The sequence below is a fragment of the Centroberyx gerrardi genome, chromosome 12, assembly GCF_048128805.1.
Source record: "Centroberyx gerrardi isolate f3 chromosome 12, fCenGer3.hap1.cur.20231027, whole genome shotgun sequence".
Taxonomy (NCBI): Eukaryota; Metazoa; Chordata; class Actinopteri; order Beryciformes; family Berycidae; genus Centroberyx; species Centroberyx gerrardi.
The window spans coordinates 16,455,034-16,479,870 of NC_136008.1; the positions used below are offsets into that span (position 1 = coordinate 16,455,034).

Sequence of the window (24,837 nt, forward strand, 5' to 3'; positions counted from 1 at the left end):
AGGAGCCCACAAACATGTTACTCTTGCGGAGTTATACATTTATAATTCAGATTGGAAAAACACAGAATGCTCTGTTAGAGGTGAGTTCTTTACCTGCAAGAAATATGTATTACACATACCATATTGAAAAAGTATTTATTATTCAGAACAGTAAGGAGATAGCATTTTGTAAAACATACACAGGTTCAAACCATGACAAGTATAAAGACAAGTATAAGACAAGTTAGTTTGGACAGCTCATTACGCTCAGCTCCTGAGTGTTGTGGAACGCAGACACAGAGAGGATATGCTTTCTTACTCCACTAGATGGAGTTGTTGGTTAAGAATGATAGAGATAATGCAAGTTCATAAGTATGTTTCTATTGTTGAAAAGTGAACATTATGAGGAATACATTGCAAGAATCAAGAGGAAATACAGAAATATGGGCAATATGGCTAATATTATGGCTGTAAACAACTTCAGCTGATGACTTCACATTCTTCATCCTGTTTAATGAGGGTAAAAACAAGGCTTTCAGCTACATTTGGCCGTTTCATTGAGGAGGAAATATCAATCCACTGTTTTTGGAAGAAAAGGACTGTTTTTACCTGTGCACCAGATGCTTTTCTATCACCAAAGATCCAACGCCTCTACAGGCCACTGGGATGTAAAAGAGAAAGACTGTTGTCAAAGGCAATGGGACCAGAGTGAAGTCACATTCATTCAGGCAGAATAAAGGGATTACAAACAACACTTTGGCAACTGCTGGTTTTAAAGGCACATGCAAGCACTCAGGGGCAACTGTGGATCCATGACAATAGAACGAAATACCTCTAATGATAACTAAGCGGTCCATAGTTTGCGTTTAGGGTGTAGTGATGAGACAAAGCTCCAAAAAAAGCAACTGCACTGGAGGCAGAGAGGAAAGGTGATGCACAAAACTTCATTCTCTAAGGGACTGACTTAAGGCTGGCACACAGCACTGAAGATGAGGGCTCAAATTAATATTGCACCCAGATGAGACTTAACTGTCCTTGGATGACAAGCAGCGATTGGATTGCAAGCTTGGTAGCTTTTGATGGCCATGCCTGTCAGCCTCACCTGCTTTTTAATCAGTAATTACCATAGGGGATTCTCTGGCATTTCTTAATTAAATTGGACCAAATGCAATTAAAAACCACACTCTCATTCCCTTAAAAGGGCTCTGTGGAGTCCTTGTTTAGTTCTTGCTGTTAAGAGAATAAGCGGTTGAATGGTCATAGCACCGTCCCATCTCTCGCTGATCTGTGCTTGATAATTTCAGTGGTCAAATTAAGTTTGCAGTTTGCATAATAAAGGGCAAGATAGAGTTCAAGATTAAAACTTCCGCTTTAACTAGAATTTAAGATTAAAAGCACAGGAGAAGGAGGCAAAGTGGTTGTGGTATTACAGCAATTACACTTAACATCAGCAGTCACACAGCTATTGCAATGTAGTGATGTATAAAAAAAATATAATGAAGAAGACAGCAACACCCCTATCCCACAAAAGGCCATTTTATTGTGTTGGCACAACACCAAATGTAGTGATGTATTTTTGCACATTAAATTTCTACAGGTGAGATGCTCTGCTTTTCAAATACTCACCATCTAGAGAAGTCCCCAGCCGTCCAAGAGCCAACAACCACAGACACATCAGTGGTGGTTTTCCCATCCGAAGTCCTCATGTCATCTTTGGAGTCGTTATTGTTGTTGCCACAGGCACCACACATTTTACCGGATAGGTGACCGTCAACAGTGACGGTGACCGCCTGTGAAATTGAGTAGGTGACCCGCACAGCAGATGCCCTTTCAATGATCACAGTTCTGTCTGCGATCTGGACAGATATTTCATTGGTCAGTTTGCTGGGAAGAGACACTTTCCTGCCATTTACCTGGTTAATATGAAGAGGGAGAAAGAACGGGGAAAAACAAAAACCCATTAAGACAATGGAATCACTGACGTCAATCAAACAAATAGTGTATATGAATATCAAAAAGTTTAACGTCATCTTCAAACACAAACTATTCCCTCCCAGCCCCTCTCACCCAGGTGACATGCTGGCTGGTCACAGTGATGGTGGTGTCATTGAAGAACACATAGACGGTGGCCACACTGGGAGATGCGCCTTTACTGCAGACCCTGACGTCCACAACCACACGGAACCACAGGGTAGCAGTCTGATCGCACAGAGACGCCACCTCAAACGCCCCGAGAGCTCCTACGGCTCCAGACATGCCATCAAAGGAGATGAGGTGGGCAGTGGGACTGACCTTGCAGTGGCTCTGCTTGACATGGCAACCTCTGACCCCGTCTCTTACACTGCAAACATCCCCACTGGCACAGGCCAGCTCTTCACACTTCACCAGCCCCGAGGCCTGGCACACACACTTGGACTTACAGTCTTTGTTCACCACCACTTGGCCCACCTGGAAACATAAATTGTGTGTCGTGTTAAAATGATTATCTTCCAGGCCTGTGAATGGAATGTGTGAATTTGACATCTATTCATGTGTAAATACTATGACATGAAGTAGGTGGCCATCTATTGCCATAAATATGCCGACTGTACTTGACTCTAATTTCCATTTCTTCACATTACCCATGTATGACAACAGTGTAAAATTGATTTGAGTGCAGTCTCACCGTCAGGTATCTGCCATCATGGATGCACCCACAGTTGTCCAAGGGAACACACTGAATGCTGTCAGAAACAAAGCCCGCGTCACACTGGCATCCCTCAAAGCAGCTGTCAGAACAGGTAATGGGGTAGATAAGGCTGGCACAGGTCGCCCCACAAGTGTCAGCACACAACTCATAGTGGCTGTTGGCAGGGCAGGTAGCAGCTGCAGGGGAAGAAGGCGTTTGTAAGACACACCTAGATTAAACAAATAGTATAAAACATAATAAAAACATTGACAATTCTCCAGCAGTGGATTGTTGAAATAGTGCTGTGTTTAACTCACGGCAGAAGGAGCTGCTCCTCCATGACTGGATCTGAACCCCAGCGTTCTGGCAGGCCAGAACGTAGCCCTGGACACTGTTACACAGGGTTTCTTTGTCCCCTCCCAGGGCGCAAACATCAAACACGCAATTGGAAACATATGCCGCTGGGTCCACCTTACTGTGGCAAGCTTTGAAAGGCCCTTTAGGAGCGCTGATGATGCCACAGGAGTCAGATTTGCCGTACAGGGCAGCCTTGGCCCGGTCACATACTGGACACTGCCCTCCACAGCCCCCACACACCGACCCAGGCAGGTCCAGCACCCACGCCTTCCCAAAGACATCGACGTTGTTCGTATTTCTGCCACCAGGAAGTCTGAAGTCATCGCCGGGTTTCTTGTTGTAGTTGCCACAAAGGCCACACATCTTACCCTGGTATGTGGATGGTACGATCACTTCAACGTAGTAGACAGTGTCATAGAGGACTTTCAGGCCAAAATCTGTCTGGAGGATTATGTTACGACCCTCCTGGGTGACTGTGACACGCCCATTATCCAGGTTGAGAGGAAGGTTCAACTGCTCATCATCCACCTGGACAGAGGAGGGAGGAGAACAGAATCACTGTGATACATGCTTCTGTGAGGAAAACAGAAAGTATGTAAAAACACAATCACAGAAGTGAGTTGGGAAAAGTTGATTAACTCACAATGACTTTCCATGCCATTCTCTGCTGGATGTAAATTACATAATTGTAGACTGTCACTGCAACCGACTTGGTGACAGCAACTCTTCCATTTCCATACTTCTCATTCCCCTGAGTTACGGTGAATGGTGTCAGCTGGCTTTTGCCATCATCACACACCTTGGCCAACGTATAGACACAGGTACCCTGGAAATCAAACCTCCGCCCATCAAAGGAAGTGTAATGTGGGTCACCAGAAGCCACACACTTGCCTTGTCCCTCAGGGTGGCAACCTTTTACTCCCTTTACAAGCTTACAGGTCTCTCCTGGGCGACACTTGGTCTTCTGGCAGGACACAGCGCCATTTTCTCCACAGGTGCACTGCTCCACACACTTGGCCTCTGGGTAGAAGACCTCTCCCTTCCTATAGTACTGACCACTATAGGAGCAGCCACAGCCTCCAACAGGCACGCACACATCCCCACTCAGCAGGTAGCCACTGTCACACAGGCAGGCCTCTGTACAGGGCCTTCGGCAGGTGGTAATGGAGGTCAAGCTGGCGCAGGTGGTAGGGCAAGCCGAGGCACACAGAGTATAATGGCTGTTAGCTGGACACACCATTGCTGTGGGACAGAAGAGGGAGAGGGGTGAGAAGAATGAGGTAAAGGATGGGAGAGGCATTTAGGCGATTAGTTTATTAATTTTATAGGTAAAAGGTTATGTTGAAATATGAAAACACAAACCCGGACTTACGACAGAAGCTATCTGACCGCCAGGAGTGGATGGTGACTCCAAGGGCCTGACAGGCAGAGACATAGACTCCCACAGCATCGCAAACTGAACCCTGGTGACCACGATACTGACAGGCATCGTACACGCAGTCCTCCAGGTAGGGAGCGGGGTCCACACGGCTGTGACACTGTCTGAAAGGCCCTTTCTTGTCAGCAATAATTCCACAGTACTTCTGGGCACTGTACACTTTCCTCTGGGAGTCTGAGCACCCATTGCACCCTGCCCCCTGGCAGACCGATGAACAGCCTGGAACCAGGGCCACCCGCCAACTCTCCCCCAGCTTGGTGACATCAGCGGCGGCCTGGCCATTCTGCATGGTCAGGTCATCCTGAGGCTTTCCATTGTAGTTGCCGCACAGGCCGCAGACTGCACCCTGGTAGTTGCTGGGCAGAGTAACAGTCACCACACTACGCCAGTCAAAGGTCACGGTGATACCAGCGGCTGTCTCCACTACAGCTGTCCGGCCACTGCGATACACATTCAGCTGACCGTTGTAGTCTAATGGCAAGGAAACAAGCTGTCCAATGAGCTGAAGAGCAGAGAACGAGAGAGGGAGGAATATTTATAGGAGATTATAGATTTAATAATTCTCCAGTGCTTGCTAATCCATTCTAATGTGCAGTTAAAGCTTAGTTTAATTAAGTCCGCCTGGATCACAAATTCTAATGTGTAATTAAATATATATGTGAAAGAGCACCAGGGATAGCAGAATTAGCACAATGATGGAAGGCATTATCACCCGCACATTTGAATGAGGCTCAGAATATCTGTCCTGTTTTTATGTTTAATACTGTAACTATGCACTGCGTCCCATTCCTTTCCCTCCATAATGCATATTACTACATGTGTCAGGTTACCCATTCAGTCTGTCATCAAATCAGCCCTATCCATACGTCCATGTTCACACTTACCAGGACCCTGAAGGGGTACTCTCTGCTGATGGTGAGGGAGACCCCGTAGATGGTTACGGTGACAGTCTTGGTGTAGGATACGGTCTTGCTTCCCCGGTGGTCGTTCGCCACAGTCACCTTGAATGGCACTAGCCCAGGCTGCTTGGAGCACAGTGCCACCAGCTGATACACACATGTGCCCTGGAAATCAAACTTCCGCCCATCAAATGTCCGGTAGTGTGGGTCACCAGAGGCTGTGCACTTGGCATAACTGATTGGTCGGCATGTGCGCTCTCCGTCCACGAGGTCGCACTTCTCGTTGGCAGAGCAAGAAGCCTCGCGGCATGTCACCATGCCCAGGGTGGTATCACACTCACATAGGCGACCACAAGCCTTGTCAGCCCAGAAGCGCTGACCTGACTTGTAGTAGCGGCCCTGATAAGAGCAACCACATGTTTTAGCAGGCACACAGACACCAGCGCTGAGGACATAACCCTTGTCACACACACAGGTCTCCACACAGGCGCCGGGACAGGCCTGCCGCTGCTCAGGGAAGGGGCAGGATGCCTGGCATGGGCTAGCGCAGTCCTCATAGTGGCTGTGAGGCTGACAGTTCATCGCTGGATCACAGAGGACGAAGACCATTAAGCAAAAAATCAATGCTACTTCAATTATTTATTGACTGAAATATGTATCTTTGATTGATTAAAAAGTTAAAATGATAGTTTTGCACAGTCAGATACTCACGGCAACCAAACTTTTTCCGCCAGCCCTTGATTATAATGCCTTCCTCACGACACTGCTCACTGTAGGAGGCTAACGCCTGGCACAGCATCCTCTTGTCTCCCTTATTCAAACACATGTCATACACACAGCTGTTCATGAAGGCCTGGGGGTCCAATTTTGCATGACACCTCTGGAACACACTATTGGTCTTGGCTGTGAGGGCCCCGCACAAGGCCTTTGTCTCATACAGCATACGTTGATTACCATCACATGTGGGGCAGCTTTTCTCACATGTGTTCCAGCATGGAGAGGCCTTGTCCTGGTCAGCCGTTTGCCAGCTCTTGCCCCACTCTATCACTGAGCCGACAGCTTTGCCTGCTGGGTTCTGCAGCTCATCACCTCTGTTACCGTTGAAGTTGCCACACAGACCGCAGACATTGCCGTAGTAACTGCTGGGCAGCTGGATGACCAGTTTCCAGTTCCAGTCGTAGGTGACGCGCAGGCCAAAGTCTGTCTGCACCACTGCGGTGTGACCACGCTGGGAAACTGACACCTTATCCTGACCTAGTTGTAGAGGTAGATTCAGCAGCTCCCCATTCATCTGAGGGAAATGGATCAGAACAATATACTATAAAAATACTACAGGTCAAATACAGTTGAACCTTTCAGGCAAGAAGCTCAACTAAACCCTTACCGTGACGCGACCAATTTGGTTCTTGCGTATGGTGATGGTGAACCCGTATACAGTCACATCTACCTCCCTGACGTAGGAAACTGCTGTGTTTCCCCGGTTATCATTCCTCTCAGTGACTGAGAACGGAACTAGGCCAGTCAGGTTCCCACAGGTTGTGGAGATGGTGTACTTGCAGGTGCCCTGGAAGTCGTAGTTGTGACCATCAAATGTGTGGTAGTGGGGGTCGCCCCAGGCCCAGCAGGTGCCTGTGTACTCGGGGACACACACAGCCTCACCCTTCTCTACACGGCACTTCTCCTTGACACGACAGTTGGCATCTTTGCAAGGATCTACACAGGTTAAACAAAGGGAAATTAACACAAAAATTACAATTGTACTCAAAAGCACAGATATTAAAGTATTCACCGTCTATGGATGATTAAAGTATTGTACATAAATGATATAGCTTATTTGATAGACAGTATGAGGGTACTCAGTACTCCGGGATGAGTTAATAATATATTTGTGTGTCTTGCCTGTGTTGAAACATGCCCTGATTTCTTTCCTGACCATGCATTTGGTGTTTTTGGGGCAGGAGTGAGTTTCACAGGCCAGGCCCTTCACTGGATCACAGGTGCACTTTTTGTTACAGTCCTCTTCATACACCACTTCACCAGGCTGGGGACACAGAGTGTGTTCATTACACAGGGGAAATTACAGGATAACAAGTGGCTCATCTTATTTCACACTTATTCCACTTTGTCAGGCAAAGACAAATTTAGACAATCTTCTGAATAACTCCCAGGGGGAATTCTCAGTGTAATGTCAAATGTAAAGTGTAATGTGAAAGATCAATTTGTCTAATGTCCACCACTGTGGAAATTTGCCTTGGGCTATACATTAAATAAAAATGAAAGTATATATAACACATATAAAACAAACAATAATGCAAACGAATGCATCAGAGCAATTAAGTCACTCATCCTCTCATTGTGAAGCTCTCTCCTTGAGTTAAACATTTGTATGGTGTATGGAATGACTGATGATTTTTTTCTTTTTGTATAGATAGAGGTGTTAAACTATACCGTGTAAGTCTTTCCACGGTCATAGCAACCACACTGAGTCTCCTTAATACAGGTCTGTCCATTGAATAAGAAGCCATCATCACAGTCACAGCCTTCTGTGCAGCTGGTGGAGCACTCGACAATCTCCGAGAGGCCTGGGCAGGCTGAGGAGCAGGCATCTGAACACACCTCATAGTGACTATTGGCTGGACATTTCATGGCTGAGATAAATAATCGGGAGATAGAGAAAGAGGATATTATAAACCTGTGTAGACATTTAACACAAACAGTAATAAGTTTCAACTACAACAACAATAAGTTTCATATGGAAGTGAATTTCTCCTTGTCACTTACGACAGAATGAAGCCGTCCTCCAGTTTTTGACGTCCACTCCTGCCATGTGACAGTTGAAGGCATAGGCCGCTGCGCTGTCACACAAGACCTTTCCGTCCCCGTTGGAAGCACACACATCAAACACACAGTCATTAAAGTAGGGCCGTGGGTCCAGTTTACTGTGGCAGGCTGCAAAGGGACCTTTGGGCGCTGTGACAACACCACAGTAAGTGGGCTTTATGAACACAGCCTTTCGAGCTGGGTCACATTTGGGACAGTTGTTCCCTTCACAGCCATTATCACACACCACACCAGGGATGGTGACCTTCCATGATTTCCCAAACACATTCACGTTTTTGGTGAGCTGACGGTTGGACATCTGGAAGTCGTCATTGCGGTTACCGTTGAAGTTTCCACACAGGCCGCAGGTCTTACCACGGTAGTTACCAGGTACTGTGACCCTGACATGGTAAACCAGATCATAGGTGAGGACCAGGCCAAAGTCTGTGGCGATAACATAATGGATTCCCTCCTGATAGACCTTCACTGCTCCATCATTAAGATTCAGAGGGAGGTAGTTGAACACTCCATTCACCTGAAAGAAAGGCACAGGTCTTGTTTAAAATAAATGATGAACTGATAATATCAAGAATATTAAAATCTGGAAAAAAGGAAAAAAGGAAATGACTGGTTGCTCTATACTGTCAAGCTGGGATCAAAAATGCATCGGGTGCTCTTGGAAAACGGGGAAAAAAAGTGTGCTACAAATCCAAGGACAATCCAGGCACTCCAAATATAGAAATATTAAATTAAAAAGCCTTTATTGTAGTGGCTAAATCATTAAAAAAGCCAACATGTTTCGACCACTGTAGGTCTTCTTCAGGGCTTTAAACATAGACAACGCGGGTGTGGCCTCACCTATATAATAGCAACAGCCAATGGGAGGCAGGCACATGACCCGGATAATCACATAACAGGTGAAACAAATTGAAAATAATGAAAAAAATATATATATATATAATTAAACCGAATAACATGAGAATAGATAATATTAAAATCTGTTTATCTGGCTTGCATTACATCTCTTAGGCATTTCTGCTATCTGCCACTACATGATAAAAGCACTAGATATCATTTCATTTATTATTAATCATGTATTACAGGCTGATATAGAGCTTTGTTCAAATGAGGAACAGGTGCCTTTGCTCACCAGGACTCCGAACATGTTGTTCCTCATGATGACAGTGAAGCCGTAGACCTTCAGAGCAACCAGCTTGGTGACAGACACCACCTTGTGGTTCATCATCCGGTTCCACTGCACATTCTCCACCTGAACTGAGAAGGCCACCAGGTGGGTGCCTTCCAGCCCACAGCTCTTGGTGAGTGTGTATGTACAGGTGCCCTGGAAATCAAATGCTAGCCCATCAAAAGACAGGTAATGGGGGTCTCCAGAGGCATGGCACACACCCTTACCAACAGGGTGGCATTTCTGGATGCCATTCTCCACCTTACACTTCTCATTAGGGCCACAGGAGAACTTCTTACACTCAACCTAATAAAAACAGATGTTCAGAAATAAGAATAATGTTGCTATGCTGCATATTTACACTAATCAGTATCAATCCATTCTAATATTTATTACCTCTCCGTCCTGTTTGCACTTGCACTCCTCCTCACACTTCCCATTGGGATAAAACACTTGGCCGATGCGGTAGTAGCGGTCACCATAGAGGCAGCCACACTGTGAGAAAGGGACACAGTTATCTCCACTGAGGATGTATCCCTCATCACAGGAACAGCCCTCTTCACAGTGGGCCTTGCAACTCCGTGGAGCGGACAGAGTTTGGCAAGTGGCAGGACAGGCAGTCGAACACACTTCATAGTGGCTGTGGACTGCACATTTCACCGCTGTAGACAGAGACATTAATTAAAAGGTGAGGTGATTTTATTACCATTGTAAATTGAAAACTAGGGTACGTACGTACCCTAGCTTTTTCAAACTACCAGAGACATTTCAATTTAGAATGCAGATTTTAAATGTAGGAAGGGTTTGTAAAGCTACTACTCTGAAAACGCCTAGTCAAGTGTGGATAGAAATAGGGGCTAGACTCACAGAGCAGTTTAAATAAAAATTAAGTCATTCTTTAAATTCATTGATTGCATTCCAGCTTTGCAATGTCAGTTTTGTACTGTACTTGTATGTACTGTCTGTCAGTAAATAATACTCACTTGGCCTTTCTATGTAAATCATGTTATTAGAATGAATACATTTCTCACCACAGAATTTATTGGTTCTCCAGTCGTATACCTTGGCCCCTGCTACCTGGCAGGCAGATGTGTACGATGTGATTGCCTGACAGAGCACATCCTTCCTGCCCTTGTACAGGCATACGTCATAGACACAGTCTTCAAAGTGGCCAACTGGATCCACCTTAGCATGGCAGTCACGAAATGGCCCTTTGGGGTCCTTCAAGAGACCACAAAACTCCCCCGTTTCATATGTTTTCTTCTGGTTAATGTCACAGTCGGGACAGACTCCTTTACAGCCTTCGACACAGCCTGGGATTGCAGCCACTCGCCAGCTGGCACCAAAGTCTGTTGGCCGGACAGTTTTGGCACCGTTCTTTGGGATCAGGTCATCCTGGGCTTTGCCATTGTAGTTGCCACATAAGCCACAAACAGCTCCCATATAGGTGCTGGGCAGTGTGACAAACACAGCACTGTTCCAGTTGAAGGAGACCTTGAGACCGAAGGTTGTGGTGATCACAGCGTACCAGCCACTCTTATACACAGACACCTTTCCGTCACTCAGGGTGACTGGCAGATTGACCAGCTCACCATCCACCTGGGAGAGAAGACACCATGGTATTTGAATACTGAGATTACTGTAAGTGATTCACAGGAAAGATTAACTGCTCATTGCTATACTGTTATATGTACCCTTACCATGACCAGGCCTTTGTGTGTCTTAGTAATGACAATGCTGAGAGAGTAGACCTTGATCTCCACTAACTTAGTGTAGGACACCACTTTGCTGCCCCGGTGGTCATTCTGCACCAGGACCTCAAAGGGTACCAGCTCCGGGTCCTTGGAGCAGAGTGCAGCCAGTTGGTACACACATGTCCCCTGGAAGTCAAACCTCTTCTTGTCAAAAGTCACGTAGTGGGGGTCACCCGTGGCCTGGCAGGTGCTGTGGGAGACAGGATAGCACTTTCTAATGCCCTCGACCACCTGGCACTGATGCCCTGCCCGGCAGCCTTTATTCTGGCACTCCACGCGTCTACTTCCAGCAACGCAGCGACACCGTCGCCCACAGGCCTGGTCAGCCCAGAAGCACTCTCCAGCGGGGATGTATCGACCCTCATAGGTGCACCCACAGCGAGCAGCAGGCACACACTGTCCTCCACTTAGAATGTAGCCTGTGTTACAGGTGCAGGTCTCCACACAGGGGAGCTTACATTTGGAGGGAGCATTAGGGTCAGAACAAGTGGCAGGGCAGGCACTGCCACACAGCTCATAGTGGCTATTGGCTGGACATTTGAGAGTAGCTTGAGAGAGGAAACAGAATGGAGAGTAGAGATGAATGCTAAGAAGAACATATAAAAAAACAGTTGTTGTTGATTTACCAACACTATCCAGCTTGTTAAGATCACTTACAGCAGTGTGCAAGTTTCCTCCACTCTTGAACCTGGATACCAGCTCTCTGGCAGGCGTCAGTATAAGCCTCCAACGCTTTGCAGAGGAACGTCCGGAAGCCGCCTCCCATACATACATCATATTTACAGTTCTCCAGGTATGCATGGGGATCAATGGCGGCGTGACACTTGCTGAATGGTCCATTCACACGTGTGATGAGCCCACAAAACGCGTCACCCTCCCATATCTTCAGCTGCTTGTGTTCGCAGCGCTCACATCCACCCACACACTCATCTCTACACAGAGCATTTTTCACCAGTCCTGGCACCTTCCAGCTGCTCCCAAATGCCAGAGCTCCTCCAGCCTGGGAGCCTGAGGGTGTGGTGAAATCATCATTGGGTTTGCCATTGAAGTTGCCACAAAGACCACAAGTCTTATCAGCATAGCTATTGGACAGAGTGACCACCAGATGGTGTTCCCAGTCATAACGGACAGTCAGACCAAAGTCGGTCTCGATGATCACAGAGCGACCGCTCTGAAACATAATCAGTTTGCCCTTCTTCAAGGTCACTGGCAGACTCCACAGACTGTTGTCAATCTGCACAAAAGACGGTGTGAGAAAATACAATTATATAGCCATTATAATTGCCATTTTTAATTGATGTTACCAGTCATAATGCAATCATTCCATGATCATTCCATCTTCCCAATCAAAGAAACATGAATGAAAACTGTTCTATGACAATAACATAAAGTTATGATAATATTTGTAATATGCCTTTGTAGTAACAGAAATGGGAAGCCTTACCCTCACGCGACCTGTCTCAGAACGAACCGCTGTGATGGTGACACCATACACCTTCACTGTCACCAGGGCAACATAAGACACCCTGAGGCTTCCTCTGTTCTCGTTTTGGGCCAGGATCTCAAAGGCGGGGAGATTATCATTGGCTGCACAGTTCTTAGCGATGACATATGTGCAGGTACCCATGAAGTCAAAGCGTCGCCCGTCAAACGTACGGTAGTGGGGGTCTCCCACGGCCCAGCAGGTACCAGAATTGGAGGTCACTGGCTTGGGAACACAGGAGGGATTCTCACCCTTCATCTCACACACCTCATTGGCACTGCAGGTCACACTGTTGCAGGACTGAGATCCACCTCCTGGGGAACCAGAAAGACAATGCAATCAATGCTTATTTCACACATAATCCCAGTTATATTATGCGTAATGTCAAATGTTTGGTCTTTGTATAGTTAATATGTCATGAACAAAATTTGCACAGAGTTGGATTTTTTTTTGCCTAAGAAATACTTTAACAGCTATAAGTTCACTGTACCTGGCTGTATACATTGTGCTGGGGCACCATAACCATTCATCTGGCTGACTCCTATACTGTAGACAGCAAAGCGGGACCCAGAGCTGGACACGGTGTGTCTGCTGTTAGGACTCGGCTTGTAGGACATCTCTGCCCAGGAGAAATCTGTCCCTGCAACCTTTCTCCACTGGACAGTGCGGGGCAGGGTCACACCATCAATGCGCAGCTCTGCCAATGCACTGTTTTTTGCCACAATCAGGGCTTGGTTTTTGAAGCCCTTCTGAGCTTCTAGGGAGTAAGAGGAGCAGAAGCGGTTGGTGGGCAGGATGGTCATCAAGAAAGGGTATAGGGTGAATAACAGAAGGACCTGGATGCCATGGTCAGCCTGAATGGACAGAGCTTCGGGATGGTGTATCCTGATGTCCTTTGACTGCCCCCTCTTCAAATTCAAAATGTCTTTTCGCTTCCCCTTCTGGACAGTGACTCGGGTGGGCTGGGAGGCCTGGATGTAGACACTGTCATATTTTCTCTGGAAGCTCAGGGGAGGCACAATGAAGTTGGATCCCCAGCTGCTCACTGGCAGCAGCTGCTCAACAACATGGTTACATTTAGAGAAGTGCAGGGTGCAGGTGTGGCCCGTGAAAACAGCAACAGGGTGCTGAGAGGCAACTCTAGAGCCAGAAAGATCACAATTGCTCTGGAGCTGGACACTCTCATAGGGCTGGAGATCAATTACCAGCCGGTTGCCAGAGGCATAGACACGACCTTGGAACGCAATGTAACCACTTGGGAAGACTTCTACTTTGTTCTTTTCCTTTCCATTGGTCACAGAGAATTCTTTAGAGGTGCCAAAGGAAGAATGGGCAGGTGTAAAGATGAAGTACTCTGTGCCCCACTCAGTGACAGGATATACCACAGAGGTGTCTGCTGTGAACAGCTTGTAGCTTAAGTAGGATACAGTCACGTCTGCTGATGCCTCAATGCGCACCGTGTTGGAGGACTTCTGGCTGCCGTACATCTCAACACCAATAGGAATACTGATGGTGACCCCCTCCCCAGCCTTCACAGTTCTCTCCTGCTTGAAGTTTAAGGGGGGCACTTTCACTGTCACTTTAGCATCGGTCTGGAGGGCAGTGATGTATAGCTGGAAGCGAGGGGTATCGTAACGTGGTAAATAATTCTGCATGAAGGAAACGGCAAACTCCCGCCCTGACCATTTCGCACGAGATGGACCTGACAGACAAAACAAAGAGCAGGGAAGCATACACCGATAAAGACAAAAAGTCAAAAGAAAACGATTTTTCAAGTTACCCAAATGTAGGTAGTCAGGTACAAAACACTGCTTCTCAAAGCTCATGTAAGAAGAAAATATGTCAAAAAGCATTAGGAAATGAATAAGACTATTTGTGCCAAGACAATCAAAAGGATTCACAGACTGGCAATACAAAACTTGGCTTGAGACTTCTTGGATCGCATTCACAGTACAAAGAAACAATATGACACCAAAGAGAAATTCACTGCAAAATACCTTTACTTCAGAGTTAAAAAGAGGGATGAATGCTATTCTATAATGGATGGATTACTTTTTTCCTTGATAACAGTTGTGAGAGTTTTACACTCAAGAATAGTCACTTGGCTGCTTCTCAGCAGCACTCAATAAGTCACTTATGCAGACAATATAATTGCATAATGGAAGTCTTATCAATATCTGCGCCTTTGCTGTGGCAAGAACATTTTCCGGGCTCAGTCAGGGCCTGAGGGATTTAGATTACACTTCTGTTTCACCCATTCAGTATAATAGTTCCAACTCAATAGAAGCTGAAGGTAAATGCTATTCCTAACAAAAGCAAATCTCAATTTAGATGCCCATCTTTTATGTGCTGCACTCTCAAATTCTTCACCTGTTTAACATTCTACTCCATTCACCCATGCACCTAGGATGGCTGCACAGCAATGCTCTCAATTGATGGGGTTGACAACATGGATAAATTGCTTCAAATTGAGCGATCACTTGGCTACATGTCATGCTGAGGAATTCTACACCACGGTTTGAGGAAAGCCGCTGCAGTTGATTAGTGAGCTGAGCCAAGTTGAATCAGGTTCAGTATTAGTGGTTAATGGTGGCTAGGATTATTAGGTGGATTGGATATAACTATCTAAGATTTTCCATAATTATAAGATTTACATCACTATTCATATGGCTTCATGCCAAAAACATCTATCTAAGATTTTCCATAATTATAAGATTTACATCACTATTCATATGGCTTCATGCCAAAAACATAGTGCAAATTACATGACAAATTTGAAAGAGGACACAAGTGGTTATTTCATATTAGAGTGAAAATGTGCAATATTGAAGGGGAGTTCCCAGAGCCCAGAAAGATTCCCGTTAAATTTAAACTTGATAAATTGACTGCCACACAGTTATAAAATTTCCACAGTACCACAAAAGAAACACTTACAGCTGAGTAGAGCCACCAAAGCACACAGCAGCAATTGGGTCCCCATGGCTGAAAGAAAGGGGGGAAAAAAACACAAAACAAAAACAACAGTTCTCAATTTCAGTTACAGCAGCATTTATGAATAACTTTTGAGTAATATGATTGATTTAATATGATAAAACTGCCAATATAATTCATCTCTGACTTGCTTGCTCTGAAATGCTTACCTGGTAAGGGACATTAGCATGATGAAACCCACATAATTATATCCTTATTTATACTGTTATGAATGAAAACAAATAGCCAATCACAAGTCCAACAGGTAGGGCTTTGAGAGGGAAATCGACACCTACTCTTTCTCTAAAACAAACTAGGGCAGAACCTGGCGATGATATTTAGGTCCTGCTGTCTATTTACATAGGTGTGAGGTCCAATACCAACTACTTTTGCAATATACCGCTGCACTGTTGAATGAGTCAGAACACACCCAGATACACACGAACTACGTCCTGACATCCAGGAATTCATCATGCATGCAAGACACATTGATGCTGTAGGTATCAGCATTTCCTGCCCCATGGATCTGTACTCTATTGAAAAATAAAATCATGCCATCATCCCTTATAGCTTTCTCTTGAAGCCCATGTACTGTTTCTCCTGGATGCAATTTGAACAGTTTGTGGAAAATTTAGAACATACTGAGATAGGTATTTGGATAGCATAGTGATTAATATCACATTGATCATGATTTTCATTCTTAATGTTTATGTAACATGACCCAGTTTTGATTTTTGATCAGCACAAATTCCAATACCACAGGATGTGCAACACCAAGCAGATATAGGTCAATCTTGATAGCATATTCACCCACTTTCAATATTTTCTGGTGTAACCAAATAACATGATATCTACGGACTTTATCTACAGACTTTCCCCAGGATTCTCTGAGCCCACATCAAACAATGTAGTTTCATAATCTGGCTGGGTATTGGAGAAAACTAATAAAAATAAATAAATAAATAAATAAATGTATAAAAAAATAATTATATATATATATATATATATATACCATACTGATATTTGGCATCAGCATTAATTTTAAAGGTATAAAAATGCTCCAAAATGTTGGATTCTTCCAACATTGACACCTGCAATTCAGAATAACAGGTGTCATGTATAAATGTTACATAATGATACATTTTGTAAATAATTTTTTCATTTTGTAAAAATGTGATGCAACATGAAATCTTAATGGATACTCAGTGCCCTGAACTTTTTGCGGGACTTTCAAACACTTTTCTTCCACTCAGCGTTTTGTGTCAAGGGATAAATAATTGATGGAAGAGATGAGGATATTATTGATCAGTTAGGGAAAACATTAGTTTCACACCACCAACAATGCATCATGATGCTAGCTCATAAGAACTTACTCATAATACACCAATCTGAATTTCTAGCAATGTCCATCTATCCTATTTGGCAGGGAAGGCTCATTAGATTCTATTTTACAGCCCTGGCGCACTACTGTTTTTCTAATTGATCAGTAAAAAGGCAGGCAGACATTATACATTCCATAAAGGTAATGCAGAGGTTAATGAGTTTAGTTATTTCCTCACTGGAAAAAGCACATCTGAGGTAGCCCATCAGACACAGTGTCCATTAAACTAGCCCATACTTATGTAAACAAAGAGGTGATAAAAAGGAGGTGGATAATCCCAGTCAATAGAAATGGAATTGATTAATCAAATATTGTTAAAACTAATGTTGGTGTAAAGAGTGACATTAGTTGGCCTAATGAGGCTTCTGTTAGTTTTGTGTGTCACTCAAGAACTGCAGCAGATACTGTAGTGAACAAAGTAAATACAACTTAGGCCTCAAAAAGTTTGCATTAGCTTTCCAAATAACAATGATTAAAAGTCAAATATTTAATCGATCTACATTTGGTCAGAAGCCTGTGGGCTGGGCCACAGTAAGCTTGGTTTAGTTACGGTATACATATTGTGGACTTAGAAAAGGTGTGCCCTCATTACATTGTTTTGTTGTAATGCACGCAAGGCAGCAGGTATTGTAGAAAGTAAAAACAACTTGACCCTCAAAAGGTTTGCATTGTAAGTTTGCCTATTAAATAAGTCAAATATTTAATTGATCTGCATTTAGTCAGAAACCCGCAGGCTTGGCCACAGTAAGCCTGGTTTAGTTACCGTATACATATTGTGAAGTTAGAAAAAGGTGCGCCCTCGTTACATTTTCTTTTGCAAGGAACACAAGGTTGGGAGAGGACTTTATCTAACAAAAAAAAAAAAAAAAGGTGTAGGGGCTTATCACATAAGGATGCCACCTACCATAGGTGAAATTATGTTATGTGAAGGGGACACCATGTGAGGAGTTTGAATGACAGACCATACAAAATTGTCTTTATCAAAAGTTTGTATTCAACACTACACAGTGAACAACACACATTATTGAAAACATTAAAATGGTCAGTCTTCATCCACTGAAGCCACTGTGGAAAGAGAAAAAAGAACATTGAATAAAAATTGTATTCATCTGCGACGTGGAAAATACACAAAACATCAATAAATGTCAATAAAATGAAGCCACACATTCTCGCTGTAAAGAGAAATTCACATACCATCCAGGAAAGTCTGGGAGGACCCATGACTTGACAGACTTATGCGAGTGGAGGTCGTTGTGGTTTCCACAGAGACCACACAGTTTGTCTGAGTACCAGAGTGGGAGCTTGACAGTCACCATGGTGACACCAATCTCCATCTCCAGCTCCGACTCCATCCCAGCATCTCTCCTCAGGATCACTGTGACCTCTGACTTGTCCTGGGTCACACCAGGTGACAGGGACACACCTGATGGCAGCATGTAAGGGAGGGACACAAAGTGTCCATTCACCTGTGGGTGCAACAATCAGTTACCAAACAGAAACCTTGCTGATGGCAAACATTCAATACATGGTTCACTTTGTGCAAATAAAAATCCTCAGTGGATTCTTACCTTCACTGTGCCTTCCTGGATGGCAACTGATGATCCCTTCAGGAGGATTTGCAATACAGTGACAACCCTGGAAGAGCTGCCATGACAGGGTCCATGGTAGGAGATCAGGCTGAACCACTGCTCACTGGCCTCGTCACACAGAGACACCAGACTGTAAGAGAACTGGGGTTCCAAGCTCAACTGCTGCCCACTGAGGGTGGAGACCTGGAGGCTGCTCCTGAGCTCACAAACTACTGGCTGCTCATGGCAGCCCCAGGAACCATTCCTCAGAGCACACTGCTGCCCAGGGCTGCAGGCTGCCTTCTCACACAGTGCCCGACCCACAGGGTGGCACCAGCACCTCTGGGTGCAGTCCTCAGTGTACAGCTGCTCATCCATCTGAGGAAGGGAGAACAGAGAAACAACAGGGAAGTCCGAAGTTACTTTAACCAGTTTACATGAGCTTTGCTCATCATTAAAGATAAACCATATCACCCTGATGTATAAAATAACTAAAATCAGAAAACTGGTTACTATATACTGCCTACAGTAAGCATGTAGGCTTACCTTGATATATCTGTCATGAAGGACACACCCACACCGACTGTGAGGTACACACTCCTCCCTATCAAACACATTTCCATTGAGGCACTGGCAGCCCTCAGAGCAGCCCACTGCTGAAGAACCAAGCTGGAGGAGAGCAGGACACGAGCTGGAGCTGGAGTCAACACAGTCACTTGGGCTGCTGCGGTCAGGACACTGGAGAGCTGTGCAGATATAAAACTATTTATAATAGATCTTACACTCATCATCCAAATTATGACTAAAATTATTGCCTTACAGCAGGGAGTGTTTTTTCTCCATGGGCCTACAGTTATTCCTTTGGCTTGGCAGGCTGCAGCATATGCTTCCAGTGCTAGGCATGTGGCCTCCATGTGCCCTGCCCCAGCACAAACCGCTCTGATACACACATCTCTGTAAACATGGGGCTCCACGCCACTGTTCCAGCAATGGTTGAATACAACACTCCTGGCCAATAGGACATCACAGGCCATCATGGCTTCAGGGGACACACTGCACCCATCACAGGCTGTTCCACAATTCTTGTAGCAAGGCTGTCCAGGGGCGACTACTGCCCAGCTGTACAGGAACTCTGCAATGCTTTTGGTCAGATGATTGTTTCGGAGCTCCAAGTCATCAGACTGGTCCCCATTGAAGTTCCCACAGAGGCCAGAAGCTGTGGCTTCGTAACCGTGTGGTACAGACAAACTGAGGTACTGGGTGGAGGACAACTGAATTCTCACCCCCGACATTGTGGTGATAGTCAGGCTGCTGCCATCTTGGTATGCTTTAATTTTACCCATGTCAAAAGGTAAGGAGAGTTCTTCCTTGTTGACCTGAAAGCATAGAGACCGATTAAATGTTAGCATCATAAAATCTTTGCAGATAAACCATTAACAAATAAATACATGCATAACTTACTTGCATCTTCCATGGAGTCTCGGGGTCAATTGACAACTCTAATGAATGCCACAGAAACACTACTCTGCTCATTTTATGAATTATGCCATTTCTCTCCTTAAAGCTAAGGAGCAGAGTATAGTCATGTATGGCTTTAGAGGAAAGGTCTGACACGACATAGGTACAAGCTCCATGGTGAGGCAGAGCCAAGCCGTCAAAAGTGACGTAGCCAAAGCCGGCCAACACTTGGCACACCCCGTACTCCAGAGGCTTACACTTGGCAACACCATCCTTTACTAAGCAGCTTTCCAGGGGGCTGCAGGGTGTAGGATTGCAGGTCACCTCTCCTCTCCTACAGTGACACTTCTGGCAGCTGTGCCCAGGGTAGAAATAGCCAGCAGGGTAATACTGCCCATCGTGCATGCAGCCACAATCCGAAACCAGCACACACCGGCCATCACTTAGGACATAGCCAGGGTCACACTGGCAGCCCTCCTCGCAACCTCCACTACAATTGGCTGGGGAAGACAGACCAGCACATACAACAGGACATCGAGGTCCACACAGCTCATAGTGGCTGTTCTTAGGGCACAACATACCTAGAGGAGAAATGGAGAGTCTTACTTTACCTTAATGAATTAAGCAAATCATGCAGACCAACAAATTAATCATGAGACCCAATTTTTTTTTATGTAAGAGTGTTAACTGGTCACACCAAGATGCCACATAGAAGTATTAAGTCTCCCCTGTCTTACCTCAACGAACCCAAATATTTTAATACTGCAGATTCAATTGTGAGATTTTGTCCCCCATCATCATGTGATACAGTTGCAAATACAACTTTAACTGATTGATAATGGATAATGCATTTACTCACCACAGAATGTATCACTCCTCCACTGCCTGATAGGCAGCTGAGCTGCTTGGCAGGCTGCAGTATAGGATGCGATGGAACTGCAGAGGCCTGAGGAGTGGCCCCCATAAGAGCAGGAGTCTGCCACACAGCTGTGGAAGTAGTTTTTGGGACTCAACACTGAAGCACAGTCTTCAAATGGCCCCAGCTCATTCAACAGCACCCCACAGAAATCCCTGCCTTCAAAAAGCCTCTGCTCCTCTGCAGGGCAATGCTTCAACTTGGAGGCACAGCTGGACCTACAGGCTTCTGCCCCTCCAGACCTCCAGCTGTGGGCAAACTCCAGTGTGTTTTGGGCATGCTCTCCATTGGGCATCAATTGGTCATCATGTGGGTTAGCGTTGGCATTCCCACAAAGACCAGAGACAGAAGATCCGCAAGTGCTGGGGAGGACAACCATTATAGTGCCCATTTTATAGAGGACCAGCTGTAATCCCATGTCAATGTGGATGACCAGGGATGAAGGTGTGTGATAGGCTTTTACACGGCCTGTTTGATGAGAGTATGGTAAGGGCTTGTGCAGTCCATCAACCTGTGAATGAAGAGAAACATCACTAGGTTAGATTACATCAATTACAACACTAACTAATTACACCAATCAATTATTACACAAATTACATACATTAGCTCATCTTAAAAAATAAAAACTTGCCAAACACTCACCAAAATCTTTACTGGGTCATCTTTGCTCACTACCAACTCCAAATTATAGACAGAGAGTTTCAAGTTAAGGCTGTGAAAAAGCCTTTTGTGGCAACTTGCATCAGAGATGGTGATGTTGAAGGGTGTCAGTTCAGTTTGATTGGAGTTGGTTTGAACCAATGAATAAGCACAACTATCTCTAAATTCAAAATGATGCCCATCAAAGGTAGTGAAATACAGCCCAGTGACAATGGTACAGTTGAGATTTTTTTGGGGCTGGCAGACCCTTATGCGTCCTAGCCGCTTGCAGAACTGTCCTCTGGGGCACTCGGTCGGCTTGCAGTGGATCTCTCTGGTGGCTGGACCACAGACGCAGAGCTGACCACAGTTGTCAGGGGTCCAGAATGTTGTGTTGAGACTGTGGTATTTGCCTATGGAGTCTGTGCAGCCACACTGCTTCGGACGCACACAGCCCTCTGGGCTCTTGACGAAGCCAGAGTTACAGAAGCAGCCCTGCACACAGATCTTATTACAGTAGGCAACGTTAAACTCACACGATGGAGGACAGGCTGAGCCACAGGTCTTGTAGTGGCTGTTGGCCGGGCAGTGCGCATCTGAAATGATTTATTGGTTTGTCATTCATAGATTATAACACACTAGTCAAAATTTGAAAGTTTACAGTAGCTACAATATACTGCACACCTTAACATTATTACTCACCGCTTATCACCCCACTGTTGTAGTCATCATTAGATTGTTCACAAACCAAAGAGTATGACTTCATGGCCTGGTCAACAGCAACTTTTGACTCTCCATTATGCATGAGGTCAACTACACAACTTTGGTAGAACGAATCTGGATTGACTTTGCCATGACAGTGGGCAAAGTGCCCCTTCTGATCCATGAGGACTGCACACAGTCTCCTGTAGCTGGAGGTGTTGTTGGGAACAGGATCTGGGGCCAAGATCAATTTATCTGCTGTCTGCTTACAATCAGTACAGCACCTGTGGTCCCCATCAAACAGCCTGTATGCCTGGGCCAGGTCAACCACACTCTGAATGGGAAGTGAGCCATGTGTGGCTACAGTATGCTCATCTAGAGGATCACCGTTGAAGTTGCCACACAGCCCATAGACTTTGCCATTGTAGCGTGGGTTCAGAGTCACAGCAACGGTGGAGCTCCAGTCGAAGACGACCTGCATGCCAAAGTCAGTCTTCAGTAGAACCTTTCCTTCCCTGTGGGACACCTGGATCTTACCCCGTAATAAACTGACAGGGAGATATTCCACCAGACCATTAACCTGGAAATGAAGGGGAAACACATTAATGCCAACAGCAAAACCTGAGCAATTTTGTCATTCAGAAACACACCACTACTTACCCATACTCTGCCCTTCTCGCTGCTGAGCTTGATGATGAACCCATAAGCCTGTACGGTCACCACCCGTGTAGAGGTTGACCCATAGCGGTCACTCTTCTCCGACACACTGAAGGGTGTCAGACCACAAGCTGCCCCTCGGCTGGCTGCAAGCAGGTAGGTGCAGCTACCCTCAAAGTCATAGTCGAGCCCATCGAAGGTGTGGTAGTGTGGGTGTCCCCAGGCCCAGCACACACCCTGAGGGGTCTCACAGACAGGCACACCATTGCTCAGGGAACATTTCTCTGATTCATCACATCTCTCCTCACATGGATCTGGGCTTTCCACTACTCAAAGAAAGGTACAATTAATTCAGTGTTAACACCACAAATGTTAAGTACTTTAATTGCACTAGGAGCTATCCTATATAAATTGCTATTCTATATTAAAAAAAATCATTTTTCCATTTTAAATGTCATGCTGTAGATAATGTAATTGTTGTAACACAGCCAATACTTACCAGCCTTGCTGCAGCCCATGGTTCCATCTGAAACTACACAGCTGTGCTGGGCAGGGCATGAATAGTCCTCACACACAAGAGGCGGCCCACAGGTGCATTTCATGGTGCAGTTTTGTAGAATTTTGCTCTCAGAGGCCTGAATAGAAACACAGTAGAGTCAAAAGGTAATATAAAGCCAATGCAAACAGTGTATAGGTAAAAGACTTTGTGAGGAGGCAAAATGCTCACTAAAACTAAATGAGTCTTTGAATTCAGTGTGTTTTCATTTGCGATATGCAAATATGATTTTTTTTTTTTGATGACTTACTGACTTCATGCATTTATCAGCCAAGCACATCAGCACAATTGTTAAGACTGTTTACAGAGTCATGGTTTGTTCTTTCACCTTAAACCTCCTCCCATCCTGTGAACACCCACAATGCCCTGTTGACACGCAAGCATGGCCATCATGGAGGTATCCAGCATCACACTGGCAGCCTTCCTCACACTCTCTTGGGCATTGCACTGCCTGTTCAACCACCGGACACAGCGAGGAGCAGGCATTGGCACACTGGCTGTGGTGGCTGAACTGGGGGCACTGGTATGCTGTAAAAGAAAGAAGAAAAAAAACAAAAAAACACTACTTCAGTACAATGCTGTATACAATACCATACCGTATTCCCATACTGTATATTCTTATTTTAGATGTGTTTTTAATAAACACTACCTTATATTTTACTCCATGCTTTTATTTGTGAAGCACTTTGTAACAATTGTTTTGAAACATGCTATATAAATTATTTTTTTTAAATCATTATCATCTTTTTTTTTTTTAATCTGGATGAATAGTTCTGACCTATTTAAAAAAACAAAAAAAACTGTGTATATTGTCATTATCTGACTCGCCACACTACTAAGATGTCAGACCTACCACAGCCTGTGGTGTTCCTCCAGAGGCCAACCTTCACTCCTGCTTCTTGACATGCTGTCTCATACGCTTGCAGTGCGTCACACAGGGCCCAGCTTTGCCCCTCTGTCATGCAGAGATGCGCCATGCAGAATGAATAGTAGTTCTGTGGGCACACCACCTGGTGACAGTGGGAGAAAGGTCCCACAGGCTGGGTGAGCAGGCCGCAGTACAGGTCAGAGGTGTACTTGGGTACAGGGGACCGGCAGCGTTGGCAGGCACTGTCACATATGTCGCTGCAAGATGACTCAGTATCAAACAACCTCCATGATGGCCCAAAGATGTCAGTATCAGAGATCAGAGTGCTGTTGGGCAGCTGGAGGTCATCTGAGGGATTAGCATTGTAGTTCCCACAAAGGCCACAGGTGGTCTGGCGGTAAATGTCTGGGATCTTGACCAGAATGTGGTTGTGTAGGTCTGAAATAAGCTGGACGGACCGTGAGGCATTGATGGTCAGCCATCCACTTTTCTGAAGCACAGTAACATTGTTCTGGGAGAACGGCAGGTTCTCTAGAAC

At 45.3% G+C, this 24,837-nt stretch overlaps 2 protein-coding genes across 3 annotated transcripts; both read right to left on the minus strand.

Annotated features, from left to right (window-relative positions):
• Positions 1-118: 118 nt before the first annotated feature.
• On the minus strand, positions 119-15,733 carry fcgbp (Fc gamma binding protein). 2 transcript variants are annotated; one of them, XM_071895358.2, is made up of 23 exons: positions 15,725-15,733; positions 15,519-15,566; positions 13,075-14,286; positions 12,546-12,895; positions 11,759-12,335; positions 11,048-11,649; positions 10,379-10,946; positions 9,744-10,009; positions 9,312-9,653; positions 8,123-8,696; positions 7,790-7,989; positions 7,241-7,382; positions 6,726-7,054; positions 6,053-6,632; positions 5,327-5,925; positions 4,377-4,944; positions 3,648-4,246; positions 2,965-3,532; positions 2,645-2,844; positions 2,047-2,427; positions 1,606-1,892; positions 589-640; positions 119-486 (listed from the first exon to the last, which is right to left on the minus strand). In XM_071895358.2, the coding sequence occupies exons 2-22, from the start codon at positions 15,562-15,564 to the stop codon at positions 631-633; spliced, it is 9,000 nt and encodes a 2,999-aa protein (XP_071751459.2). In that variant the 5' UTR covers positions 15,565-15,566; positions 15,725-15,733; the 3' UTR covers positions 119-486; positions 589-630. The 2 variants fall into 2 exon arrangements, with proteins under 2 accessions (XP_071751459.2, XP_078143106.1); XM_078286980.1 differs by having other exon boundaries at positions 12,546-12,898.
• Positions 15,734-17,935: 2,202 nt separating this feature from the next.
• On the minus strand, positions 17,936-23,918 carry LOC144541923 (IgGFc-binding protein-like; the record flags this gene model as incomplete). The annotated part of the gene is made up of 12 exons (XM_078287095.1): positions 17,936-18,000; positions 18,130-18,401; positions 18,504-18,881; positions 19,050-19,172; positions 19,355-19,879; positions 19,965-20,542; positions 20,821-21,388; positions 21,784-22,112; positions 22,219-22,798; positions 22,879-23,201; positions 23,375-23,510; positions 23,760-23,918. Coding segments are annotated over 12 exons (3,987 nt in total), but the record flags the coding sequence as incomplete, so codon positions are not given.
• Between the last annotated feature and the right edge of the window lie 919 nt (positions 23,919-24,837).

Excerpts from the sequence above, each read along its gene's own strand:
- fcgbp (XM_078286980.1), bottom strand. The coding sequence starts at position 15,564 with ATGGGGACCCAATTGCTGCTGTGTGCTTTGGTGGCTCTACTCAGCT. Across the intron at positions 7,990-8,122 it reads GAGGACGGCTTCATTCTGTC|CCATGAAATGTCCAGCCAAT; the intron begins GTAAGTGACAAG and ends TATTTATCTCAG. Across the intron at positions 4,945-5,326 it reads AGTACCCCTTCAGGGTCCTG|CTCATTGGACAGCTTGTTTC; the intron begins GTAAGTGTGAAC and ends TCTGCTCTTCAG.